The sequence below is a fragment of the Stigmatopora nigra genome, chromosome 6 (assembly GCF_051989575.1).
Source record: "Stigmatopora nigra isolate UIUO_SnigA chromosome 6, RoL_Snig_1.1, whole genome shotgun sequence".
In the NCBI taxonomy this organism is placed as follows: domain Eukaryota; kingdom Metazoa; phylum Chordata; class Actinopteri; order Syngnathiformes; family Syngnathidae; genus Stigmatopora; species Stigmatopora nigra.
In genome coordinates, this window is record NC_135513.1 from 11,452,226 (window position 1) to 11,466,569 (window position 14,344).

General features: G+C 36.1%; 1 protein-coding gene across 1 annotated transcript in view; it reads left to right on the forward strand.

Moving 5' to 3' along the window:
• Window positions 1–14,344, forward strand: part of LOC144198723 (voltage-dependent T-type calcium channel subunit alpha-1I-like) — a 55,456-nt gene that overhangs the window by 2,547 nt on the left and 38,565 nt on the right. The window contains exon 2 of the mRNA XM_077719891.1: window positions 10,428–10,748. Coding sequence (XP_077576017.1) covers window positions 10,442–10,748 — 307 coding nt within the window. The 5' untranslated portion in view covers window positions 10,428–10,441. The remainder of the gene's footprint in view (window positions 1–10,427; window positions 10,749–14,344) is intronic.

The following is a 14,344-nucleotide window of genomic DNA, read 5'->3' on the forward strand; positions in this document are numbered from 1 at the left end:
AAAGTTAGGGTACATTAGGTAGCGTAATATATATACTAAACCTTCCTTTACAAATTTTTTTTAACCTAAAATCCTGATACAAAACAACTTAACCTTCATGTTTAATGTTATTAAACAGGACTTGACCAAAACAACCATGAGTAAATGAAAATACATTAATAACCTACTGCATAATTGGTATCATTTAGTCATCATGTCACTGTGTGGGGTGACGTGGCAGCCACATTGACGTTCGACTCAATGAGGGATATCTGGCTTCCACATTGCATCCTGTCACTGTTAATTAACCCAACATGATGACACGCTTAAGCTTTTGCAGGGTTTATAGCAGTAAGGCTATGCCACATATAATATTGCTGGCTATGTGTGTTTTTATTTTCTATACTTATACGTGAGAGTGAGCGCTCATTTGGAAAATAGCTCGGTTCGTAAAAATCCAAAATACCGAGGCGATTGTTTAGATATTTTCAAAGGTCAAAGTAGTAATCACTGGTTTTAGAAATAATGCAACAGGAAGATCCTTTTTTATCCTTGATAGAAATGTCTTTTGGTATTTTTTTAGAAGAAAAAAAACATGTCATACTTGTTTTAAGAAAGCATTGTTGTAATTTTGCCTCTAAATTCCTCACATCTCCTTTTTAAAGCCCTGTTTTTTGCATGGAAAATCACTCCATGACAGGAATCAAAGCATCTGATAAGCAAGCAAGTAGTCTTTTAATTGTTAACACGTGTGATGGCGGCTTCCGACGTCTTAGTGTATGTTGGCACACAGCTTGAGCAAACAGCTAAAGACAATCTGTGCTGATAAATGGTGGCAAAGGCGGCGAGCAGATGGAAGCCTTTGCAACACGCTACTTGCTGGCAAACACATGACACAATTGACTCACAGACAGATCGCTCGATGCTTTGCATAGTCATTTGTTCTTTTTTGTAACCCCATCATCCATCCATCTATTTATCTTTTATACCAGTTAACCCCTCTAAGGTTGTTGAGCTTATCCTACCTGTCTATAGAGACTCTAAACTGATTCAAAATAATACCTAAAGACATTTTTAGAGCTTACCCTACATATATTTGGACCAGAATACCCAGAAAATACCCCCACAAAGCACAGAATGCAACCTTTTAACAGAAAGAACTTTCATTCAGTGAGCATTAAAGCAATGATAGATTATTACGACTTTTTTTTTTTTTCTCTTTGGATGAGTACCAAAAATCTAATGTAAAATGCCATCAGTAAATGAATATTTTGAGCAAAAAAATGATTAAAATGGGTGGTTTCTTTGCCACTTCTTGTCAATCTGAAGCACAGTTGCCACACACTACATTTGTAATTTTTCTGGGGGTATGAAACTTCAATTTTGGAACGATAATTCATTAAAAATCTTGTGGATGTGTACAATATTAGTCCCATTGGATGACTTATAGTTTTTTTGTGTACTGGCATAACCTAGAAAGTGATTTTACCCTCTGGCAGGTAAAGAGATGAGTTGAGATGTGAATAAGGCATAGTTTCATTTAATATATGTATCACAAATTTGATCTATGTAGATATAATTTCTACTGCTACTGAAATTAACACACCAGCCGTTTAGTCAATTCAAGCAAATCACCAAACTTTAGCTCTTTACTCAAAATTTTCTAGAAAAAATACAGTATATTTACTTTGTCACCTTATGATGATAAACCAATTCCCCCCAAATGACCCTTCCAAACTTTAAATGCCTTTCCTTTCCTCTTTGATCACTCTAACATGACCTGGGCTTCATGCAAATTTAATGCCCAGATGTCAGCTAGTGATATCTTGTAATACTCCCTTTAGATTTTGTACTTTACCACGAATAAAAAAGGAAATGGCTGACTTTCTGCAATTTTCACAGCATCTGTTCTGCACTAAATCCTGGGCATCTACGCTGGATTTTGTGCTAATCGCTCGGGTAGTTTTAATGTTTCCCACTTGCTGTTTACGCTACTGCAGATTGAGGCATCTTGCTGAGGAATTAAATAAACCTCTCTAAAAAGCCTGCTTACTATGACAGATTTCCCTCCTATAATATTGTTTGAAAGTACCAAATGATGATTATATTATAACAAGTTGTATCACTTTTACGATGAGGTTCACCCTGTAAGGACTGCGGTTTGGTGTAATGGGCACGGTGGGCGTCAAGTATCAAAGTACTAAATCGCCATTTTATCATAATATTATCTTAAAAATTAGATTATAGCCCACGTTGTCATCTTGCGGAGGGCAAATGGCTGTGGGCTTGCATTGTGATGCTAAAAAAATCATTAAGGAAGTGGGCTACAAGTGCACCTGTTTCAATTTCCACCGACCTTATTCCACTTCCGTTTGAAATTGCCGTCTGATTGGCTCCTGCTTCTCTCAGCCGCTGTCCTAATTCTGTAAAGAAATTGGTCATCCATCTGCGACCAAACTCTTTTTTTTTAACCTTGATTGGTTTATTTAAACTGGATTTGGTGCTCTTTTAGCCTGAAGATTGATCATTAGGCTAGGTGATGTTTTAAGAACAGACATTTCTAAACTGAATCTTAAAACTTACATTTTATATACTTCTATGTTGCATATTATCTCGCAAAATAGTATTATGAAGTACACAAGTGATATAAATATTTATATATTTTTTAATAGACTGAGTTTTGTTAGATAAACTGGAAAAATAGCCCAAAAAACTATACATTTTCTGACAAAATTGAAAATACAGCAAGTATTATGTAAAAAAAATGAAATTACTAACAAAAACATAAAAAATAATTAAAAAATAACCCTATCATAATCATCAAGGGATCCCAATTTTATTGCAATATTCAAAAATACTCCTGACTTTACAAAATACACTATGTCGCCTCGTCATGAATTTAATAACTTCCGGCATGTATTCTTCTGTACTAAATTCTAGTGGCGTTCAGGAATTTGCTGCTTTGCGCTTCTGTCATCTTCAGCTGTCTCAGCTACAACCAGATTTTATTTTGTACTCAAACGACATGACTCAAAGACTAATGGCTCCAATATCCTGCACTGTTCTTTCAACACTTTACCCACCGGCGTAAATACGATGCATTCTTTTTTTATTTTTTAAGGACGCACAATCACTGAATCATGACCGTTTGCCATTCCCAGAATCAGATCAGACTGGAGGCATTTATAGAAGAAATAAGTTGATGGCAAAACTTTGATGAATTGCTCTCAAGTGCAATAAGGTGTGCAAGTTCATTGTTCTAATAGGATCATGTGAGGCTTAAGTAAATTCAGCACAGTAGGAATACCTGACCTGTGGTGCATGCATCCCTGTGGGCAATTATAGAATATAAACTGTCTAGCTTCAATGCAGCAATGGCATATATGCCTGAGTTTTACTTTATTTTGATGTTTTAGGAGGAAATTGGGGAAAAGATGAATGTCTTCATATTTTTTTGGTCATTACTCTGCTCTATAGATGTAGTTTAAGCCGTTACTGAATATTTTTCTTTGTGTAAGGTCATAAAAAGAAGTATCTTGATGATTTTGTAATACATTTTGAAAAGAATAGAGCTATGCATTTTAGCAAACTGCTTCTAATCCAAAATAGACATTTAATTAACTATAATCGATGCTGACAAACCAAAAAATAGAGTAGTTATTTAATATTTTGGGGATATTTTGCTTTTAGATGCATTTTAACCACAATGAAAAATCCAAATAACCCCGAATTGTTACAAATTTTGGCAGCGTCGATATATTTTTATCCAAAAATATACAGCAGACACTCACTTCCCCACTGTGTTATTTTTGGATCTTCTTACTCAATGTTAAAGTAAAAAGTTTGGCTTTTCATGAATGTTAACTGATGCATGAATATTTTCGGTTACAGAAATGCAAATTTTATGCTCTTTTATTTTACATAAAGAACAGGAATTTCTAGGTAGAATACATTGTTTTGTGCTGACAATTCTAGTTGTCATTATCTATGCTCACGGCACCACATTTAAAGATGCCAATTGGTTTAAATGTCATTTTGGATGCCCCTTTGCAATGACTAAAATTTTATATATATCAAAACCACACTTGTTTTAAACCTGTTACCATTCTTAAGCAGGAAAAAAAGAAATAATTGCAACTTTATTTCCATCCATGTAACCATCCATATAAGAATATTTTTACTTTTTGTCTAAACTCTGGATTTTGATGGAGAGATTCAGTTTAACGCACACAAGATAGATATGATGGCTAAAGTCAAGTTTTCGTGTCAAAGTGCAGACCTTTCTACTTCATATCATTTAAAATAAGAACTCCATTGATTTTTTTTTAAGCCGAGCACATTGAGTTCTTAAAGGAATGGCATTAAGTAAGATACAAACTGTAGGCAGAAAATAGCATCTTGCTCTCTTCCAAAAGAAGTGGGCGGGATTCGCTTTTTGGCTGCGGTGGCGGGTATACTTTTTACCAGTGTGCTAGGGAAAAAAAAAAGTGATAAAGATGCGGAAAGATAATTATTTGGAGGCAGGAAGAATAAAAGTCAACTTCTCTGCTCTTCTCTTGCGCTGCCGTCTATCTTTTTTTGACGCAATTCCGTTTTGATTATAATCTGGTGGCCATCATCAGTCTGTAAATGTATCTGACGGGCAGGTGCTCATATACAAACATGCACACAAGTACACACTGACTATATCACACATTCATATTTTAACAGTGCGCCATCACACGCCTCCATAAACATAAACAATAGGAAACACCAGCAGATATGAACAATAGGACTCATATACCAAGTATAAACTGACACACACAAATACACACACTGGTGGGGGCCGTAAACAATCACAGCGGTATTACACGGAGGCTTCGAAATGAGAAGCTGGGCAAGTGAGGATTAATTAGAAAGGAAATGGAAGCAGAGTGAGAGGGAAGCGTGCCAGTCAGGCGGGAAAGAAAGATGGCGACTATAAGAAAAAGAAAAGTATGGTTTCAGAGATGATGGTGAGATGAGGGGCTTAGAGAGGAGCCAATCACAAGTCAATTAATCGTAGTGGAGCGGCATTATTGAAATTGACCATTTTTATGAATTGAAAATTAAGTTAGGCTACCTGACTTCTTATATATGGTTGCCATTCCACCAAAGCAGAATATTTTCTCATATCAGCACAATTTAGAGTTACTCTGTTCAGGGTTTTGCTGCTGATCCCTTTAATCTATAATTAAGATTTACCGATCAAGATCCAGATGACTTGGATTAGCTATGTACATATTTTTTTATATTCATTTTCCTCATCGTTTATCCTCACAGGGGTTTGAGTTCCAGTTTAATTTATCAAATAAAGCAACAATACATATTAATGAGCATATATATACATGAAAATAGGTAAGATTATAGAGCAGGGGTGCTGGAGCCTAGTATGAGTATTGTAAAATTGATAATACTCTATTATATCCTTGCTGTAGAATGAGTTTTTAACCACTAAATGTCACTTTGTTTCGAGCAAGGTCCAGCGTTTGATAACTTGCTGAGCAGAAGAAAAAAATACTTTAATCAAGTGAATTAACTTGCAATGTGTTTATTGCTGGGCCATAGTGATCAAAACAGCAATTCATCTTATTTACTGAGCACAAGGCAAGACGTGCATTAGTGTTAAAGACAGATGGTGATTTGTGAGAGGGTCTGACAAATGTACATTTTCCTTGCTAAGTGTATGTGAGAGTGTGTATGTGAGAGTGTATGTAGTAGATTTTGTGTAACTTGTCTGTGAGTGAATGTGTGAGATTGGGTACGCATACTCTATGCGGCTCTGGGAAGTGTCAATGACATGTCCTCTAATTTCATAGCATGCATGTGCTTATACCCTCTATTTGCCACAGTATGCCTGTATGTATTAATTTCCTTTAGGATGGACACGTAAAGCAGTAAATAATCAGACTGGTACACTTATCCGGATAAATTACTAATGTGTGTATTCCCCTCAACTTTGTCAATGTTTAATGAATTAAAATTTTGTGGTACTAAGGGTAAAAGTGCCAATAACAGAGCAACCCACTTGGACATATAAAATATTTTCCCACTTTACAAATCAAAAAACAGATCAATTCCTTTTTCTAACAAAAGAAAGGAAAAAATAAAGCATAAGTTAACAAAACCAATGAAAAACAAATAAATTGAACATTTAAAAAACACCCATTTGTACATGAATGTTGAAATTTCTACTTACAGATGAGAATGAATTGGAATTAAATATCCCACAATAATAACAAACACCCCATTTTGACAACAAAACCCGCACACAGCTATAGAAAAGTTCACCAGGGGAGTGATTCTATTGAACTTTTAGTTTCTCTGGTGCACTCACTGTGTTCTGTCACACATGGATGATGATGAAAATGAAGGTGCACATATACGAAAGAGATCATTGATTGTATAGGAGCCATCAAACAAAGGCTTGATATTGACAAACGACAAACAAAAGGCATTCATTTCAGGCGTGTTCTTTAAAAATCACATTAAGGCTGCACCAAATATCCTCTCAAAAAACCACAGGCAACTTTCAATTGACATCCCCACCCCCAGCAACTTCAAACCAATCATATAGCAGTATAACCACTTGTCTGCAGGGTGAGTTATTTATTATTAACATGCTCTAATCCAATATCTGGCATGTCGTTACTTGTAGGATTAATACGACAACAATTCCCGGCTTCATGGTAAGACTATTTATCAGATAAAGTCATCTCAAAAGGCAACTTGGTCCCCATATGCGGCTTCAACTATTAATCCATCAGGCGTTCAACTCAAGGCGAGCTTTATTTTTATCACAACCAGCACGCCGCCTACTGCAACCGGCTACAGTGGCCAAGAAATACTTCTGCTTCCCAGACCCTTTATTGTGCCACCCTTTTTTTTAAAGAAAAGACGAAATACTTTGTCACACATTTATAAGTAAAAGTATATGACTCTTCAAAGGATACTAGGTTACAGTGTACAAAAGGATGGGGAAACCTTTTTCTAATTAACCTCATGATTGGTACTGATGTTTAATTTTGACAAATGCATAAAGAAAAAAACTAATTTTGAATTGCTGTTCATTGTAGTGACTAACTTGGCTTTTACACAAAGAAATAATACTATTGTGATTATAATTACTTTGGCATGACTATAGGAGTAACAGCTTTTTAATACCCAAATTACTCAATTCAATTCATATAAAGTAGAAGAAAATAATACAGTTATGAATAACTGTTTGCCACAACCTTGACATTTTTAGTAGTTAACCACAGTATTGAAAGATGAAACCTTTTGAGTTTTCATCTTTTTAGTGATGGATTGGCTGGTAGGAACAGTGTTTTGTTCAAATCCAACATTTTACCAGCAAACAATAGTGTAACATCAAGGGTGCTATTATTTGAGTCCCTTGTTTTATATTAGGGTTCCTCTCAGCATGACAGTAGCAGAGCATGAGGATCTATAGCTTGTAAAAATAGACAGCCAGGGCAGCTGTAGCATGCGCAGTGAGCAGAATTAGTACCATTTGTCTACGTAGCCACACTCAAGCTGTGGGTAGTGACAGATCACTTCATTGGCTTTCCCGGGTTAAAACAGTATAAATATACGCAACCTACATAAGATAAACATGTACACGATATGTCTTTGTCAGACACTTGCAAAAGTGTACTGGATGTTTTTTTCCCTCTGATATTCTGTCATTTACTGCAACATTTGAGTCTTCCCAAAAATCCAATTTTGGACTTTGACATCTAACCAAAACAAATACATCTGACTAGGATGTTTTTCTGTGTGCTCATCATTCACCGAGGTGAATGTAAGTGTAACTGCCCCTCTATGTTGCTGTCTTTTTTGCTTCAGTCCTGAAGTATATGAACTTCGGTTGCTGTCCATGGTGCTAGAAAAGCTTGTTGCATTCTATCAATGTATGTGATCATCTCGGACACAGTAACTAATTAGAAAAACATTCTAATTTTGTGTTTGTTCTTCTCATAGTGCAGAGATTGCCTTGTTCAGAGTTTCAAATAATCAACAACTCACAAAAGGTCCTAGACCACCTCCTCTATTGAACCCCAGAACTTGCTGTAGAACATACCATACGATTTAGCTTGTTTTTTCTAAGGGTTTGTTTAATTTCTAGCGTTATTTCCCCGAAAATGAAAGTTTTCTTCTGTCAGTGGCCTATTTTTGTACTTCATGTAATGCAGGCTTTTTTATAAGAAGCACAACATATGGTTGGCTACATATGGTCAGTAGCAAGGCAGCAGTGCTCCGTGTGGTGACGGCTGGAGGTGGATGTGTGCGGTCATCTGGCCGTGTGCTCACTGAATTTTTGTGTGAATTGTGTACGTGACTACTGGCCGCCAGCTGGCCGGTACACGCTGAATTTTTTGTGAATTGTGTATGCGACTGCTGGCCGCCAGCTGGCTGTGTACACACTGAATTTTTAGTGAATTGTGTTTGCATCTGTTGGCGACCGATGCTGCGTAGGGCGCCACTTGGCTTGGCGATATCTAGAGTCGCGGCTAGTTGCCACCAGATGACTGTTTTGTTCTCGGGAAATCTTGCTGGGGAGAGATGTTTCTTCCATAGTTTGTCTCACAGCCTTGCTGATAGAGTAGATAATTGTGTATACTTAGGAAACATCTTGTCAAAATGTTATCCATTTACAGATTATTAACAAATTATGGAAACAAGTAGACAGTTTGGTATGACACGTCTAAAGTGTCTGACACATAATGTGTCAGTCTTTCTCCATCTTTAATCTTTATACTATATACTAATAATTATATTATTTCAAATTTACCAGGCTTGTTAACAACACTCTCTTCAACCAACCGATCAAATCATTTATTAATGTTGACTTCAAATGCACATTCCCTTTAACTTCTTATCACCTTTTTTAAGTGACCTTTATCTCAAAGTGAGTATGTTCATTTTAAACACGTGTCACATTTAGCATTCCCTCACAAAATGTCATGACATTTGTAAAATAGTTGCTAGAGCAATTCTGCCTACTGAGAAAGCAAGCAACCTTGTGAGGCAGTCATGATTATTTCATGGAGTGCAGGAAGTAATGAATTAAAAAACCTGCAAAGGCCCACACTTTAGGAATTCTAGTAGTAGTGCAATACTGAGGTTAAAAAAAAAAGAATTACAGACCAAGCAGCATCTATCCTATTGCAATAAAAGACATAAAAGTACATAGCTTCTAAGGACAAACCTTATCTGTGTGTATCCACAGGTTACAGTGTCATATTTATACATCTTCTTTGGCCTGCAGCAGCAGCTAGACAGCAAAGAAAACAACTTTTTTTGGTGTCCTTTTGCTCTCCACAAGGAGCCAGACTGCAATACATAATTCAAAGGCGGTCACGTTGCATCTGTCCATTTCGCACTGCAGTTCCAAAGACAATATGACCACCCAATTAAGTTTGTGCCAAAACTTGCCCAACAATTCCTAAAAAACAGGGGTTAGTAGCTTGATAATAAGGGAAATAATGATGATGAGTTAGGATTCTTCTTAAAATGAGTCACTTTTTAGAGTTGTAAGCAGAAAGGATAGCTTGAGGAATCATTGGAACCTTAATTTGGATCATGTGTGGTGGACATTGTGCATTCATAGTCTATGAGTGAAGATATAAAGTGATGTCATGTCAAACATAGCTGTCCTGCCACCCACTTACCTAACACACTCTGACTTCTCCACTCTCTAGAAAGTTCCTCATTCCAGTCATTTTTTCTCAGTCATGTTGATATCCAATCATCTTTCACTCTGACATTTCTCATAGCTATTTTGTCTCATCACTCAGTTGTCCTGCCAACCAGTCATTTCATTGTCAGTATAATACAAAAACCTAGTCTCCTTAATACTAATCAAATTGCTCTTGCATTCCTCATCTGGCTTTTTAGCAAAATTCCTTCGCCATCTCATGCACATTCATCTCAGTACTATATCATCACCCCACTCAATTTTCCAGCCATTCATTCAGCTTTCACAAATTCATTTTATATTTGGTCATTTCACGCACATTCGTTCCGCCATCTGTCATCTCATCACTCAAGTTGTCTCACACTCAGTTGTTTTACTACACTCTCTCTCATTTTACGCTCATTTGACTTACACTTGCTGATCTTTTCATTATGTCATCTTGCACTTCTTCATATGATATCTGTCATCTAAACTCACTGGTTTGGTATTCAGTCACACAGGCTAAAGTCATCATTAGTAACTATTCAGCAGCCCTTTTTTCCTCACTTTCATCTACTCATTCATCTCAGGTGCTTTGGCATGTGAAAACCCTCTAAAAAACCAACACAATAGTGAATGCATTTTTAGCCTTTTCCCCATAATAGCACAGGATGACCCCGCTGTTTGCTGCATCGATTCTTTTGGCAAGGTTTTTTTTTTTTTAACAAAAAAATCTTTCTTTTTTGATCAGAGCTTGGCGTTGCCATGACGAGCGAGGAGGAGGAGGAGGAGGGACCCTCGACAGCGGCAACCAACATCCGGGTGAACAAGGTCAATGATGTCATTGACCCCTCCTCCCCCCACCAGTATCAAGTGCATAAGGAAGAAGGTGAAGGAGAGGAGAAAGAAGATATAGAGGAAGAGGAAGTGGACCGTGATGATGATGAGGATGATGGTAGCAGTGCAACAAGTGTACTGGTTGTTCCATATCCTGAATTGGTACCAGTGGTCTTCTTCTGCCTCAAGCAGACCACCTGCCCTCGCAGCTGGTGCATCCGCATGGTCTCCAATCCATATCCTTTTGTTAAACAAGTTTAAAGCATATGAGGTACACACCAAGGCATACGGTAGGAATCCCATTTTTCATTTTTAATTACGGAAATGGTCATAATAGTTGAAATCAGGCGTGTCCAAGCTATTAAACCAAGGTTTTTGTTCCAACTGATCCAGAACGGACAGTTTAATCAGAGTTTTTGTCTAAAACAAGCGACTGATATATATATTTTTTTAAATTTAACTGCAATCACTTTTGATTGGCTCTCAAAATTGTGCTTTGACGAATAAGTGTCATGCAAAAAATGAATCCAGAGAACTGTGAGAGAACATTTTTTACTGATTTTTACTTATTATAAAGAGTCAGCAGCCACTTTTTTCACTTTATTCATTTGGTATTTCTGATCTTTTCCTTGCCATCTTCAGTTTAAAAAAAAACGTATACATTTTCTTCTGCAAATTGTGAAACTAAAGAGCAGAAAAGGCCGAATCAATTGATATTAAGGGAGAAGAAGAAAAGCGAGATGATGCAGCTATTTTCACGCCTGCACGAGCGCGCCTTTTTTTCACTATATTTGTCCACAGCTTTACTTTTGCTTGTCATCTAGTAAGGCAGACTTTTTCTTTTGTAATGGCAATTCGTGCTTTTTACTGGCTCATCACACCTCCCGTCAACTTTGTGATATAAAAAATCGATCTGGAAACAATGGAAGCAGAGAATATGACATTTACTCTATAGTTTACACATTGAAGTGAACTCATTTCTCTTAGCATTCATTTTTGGTGTGTAAAATACGCTCTAGATTAATATAATTCATTTCTTCTCAGTTGAATTAATTGAAAAGAAGATTTATTATCTTAATACCTCGGAAATATAGTTATTTTTCATGGAGTTTCTATTTTTTTACTGCTTTTTCATGCACATCATGGCTCAAAAGGAGGTTATGACCTGAATGAATGTTGTCATCTTTTCTGTTTGTTATTTGATTGCAATTTTCTCTGAATGTCAAACCACTTCACAAACGAGCAGAAAATGATGTGACATTATTTTTCTCCTCATTAATGCCAAATTCCCTGAGACTACTAAATATATAGTTAATCTAGTCTACCTGTTGAACATTGTGCTTGAAGAAATAAGCCTTTGGAGGGTGAATTAACGACATACAATGCATAAATTAAAATATATGCACTTCAAAGAAATACTAATACTGCACATTTGTTCGTTTAAGATGTTAAACTAGTTTTTGCGTTACATAATTAAATAGCAATCCTTGTCAAGAGCTATTGAGCATTCAATTCAAATAATTAATGACAAACACTTCATATTTCAGTTTTTTTAAACCAAAAATTAGATTTATTTCTCCCTCTTAAATACTAAAAGTATAAAAATAATTGATTATTGCCCGGGTTTGGTCTAAAAAGTAATTATTTCCACAAAAGCAATAAAATATAGGAAGAAAAATGCTTTTATCCAAACTTTTAATTTAAACCTGCTCTAAAACTTTTGAATCATGTCTGAGCCCCTTCAGCTATATATGCTAATTCTGCTATCAGTTCCCTATATTAATGCCAGAATTAATCACCAGGGCCATGTCGGGTTACAGACCCGTTAAATCTGGTTTAAACGTTTATCTTTAGAAAAAATCTAGCGCGTCCGCTTCATTTTTTAACTTTAACGACATGAAGATGAATTCGTTGTATAATGTCAAGTTTGGGGATCTAAAGAAATTTAATTTGCAGTCAAAGTGAACATCAAACTTTGGGAGATTGAATCTGATGACCAGCCTACTGATTTTACTTTGATGAGACTTGAATATCAAATTTCTTCAATGAGTCAATTAGGAAAAGAAAAAAAGAGACTTTCTGGTGGATCATGCAACAGGCAGAAATATCCTTCAGATGCCTTAATTGCTAAATTTGCTGTCACGCTATTACAATTTGATTGTTTTCAAATTTACCGGTCAGTATAGAAAATATAGACACAATAGTAGCTGGAAATTGCATTCGTTCGTTACACAAATTAGTACATAAAAGGAATTATATGACGCGTGTATATGTAGTATGCATGTATATTCATTCCACTTGGATATAAGCTGTTAAAAACTATACATTGTTTTATCTTTATCAGTGAAAATTGTTTTTTTTCTACATAACCCATGCAAATTGACGCTGTATGACTCATACTAATGGATGTGTGTGCGGGGGATTACAGGCCAAACAAGCTGTGAACTGATTCTGAAGCAGTACACTGAAAAAAAGCAGGAAAGTTGCATTTTTTAGGGTATAATTAGTTAATTTCACATGTCAGTTAATGTTTGATTCTTCCAAATTAATCGATAGCTCATATTTACTTCCAAATGACGGACATATCTCGTGTTGAAAAATCCTTACGCCAACCTTTTGAGCCTTCCAGGTATCTTCTGACGATGACAAAAGAGCCATTTTATGGAGCATGTGCAGGCTATTAAAACGTCTACTTTGCTGCCCCATGGCATGTTCGGCATTTTTAATGTTTTCTTAAAACATTTGTGCCGGAAAGATAATTGCTTCTCCACCGCGTCTATTAGTATGGAAACTGTGGGCATTACAGGAAGAATTGGAAGGAACAATATGACGTTAAGTGGATAAAAATGCAAAAGGAATTGCACAACTACACTAGGTAGCTTACTAATAGATTTCCATGGATGATTGAAGACTCATTGCTAGTTTTTCATATATAAAAGAACTATTTTTTATCAAAATTCTTTGGGAACTAAGATAAAGGACACTATACCACTGAAAATTATTTCAGTATTTCAGTGGCTCATACACAAAGTACATACCCATTTGCACAGTTACTATAAAATACAGTAATACAATAGTGGACCATTAAATTCAACAAATTTACAAAAACAATCTCTATATGCATTCTTAAAGCTAACTGTTGTTGTTGAGTCCTCCAACACACACCCTCCATGACCTTTTGTGACCCCAGTATAGAAAATGAATGGATGAATACATTTTTCTTTGCTAAAACGTTAATAATAGGAAGGTAAGGACTTCAAATGAGAGTTTCAAGTGCAGTCTTCTTCTGTGATGACTCAGTAGAATGAATATAGTGCGTATGTGTGTGTGTGTATTCATGTTTCTGCTCCAAGGAAACCTACACACTCAAACTTGGCAACAAGCTACATCACGCACACCAAAGGGAAGGGAGCCCAGCAGGTGGTCTTATCAGTACATCTTTTTAAACTGAAGTATTTATTATGGAGAAAAAAAAACATATTTTTTGTGTGTAAAAAAAAAAAAAAAAAAGTGGTTAAAATGGGGACAGAACATAAGAGTCTACAAACCTCTGTTTGAAATAAATACACATAAATACTTAGTAGTTAGGTTACAGTAGTTTTCCTAAACATTCCCAGTAGTTCACCAACCAGTTTGTCATACAGCTTGCTGAGTTTTTTTTTTTAACTTTAGCTCCCTCAGGCAAGTTTAGGATGGGATAGACTGTGAATTGAGTGCCAATGAAACCTATTTCAGCTTTTTTGAAGGTATAGGTGTCTTTGCGTGGGTGTGCAGGTTTAAAACGAAAGTCCTCAAATGTTCTACTGTCGTTGATTTGGAGTTGATAAAGTG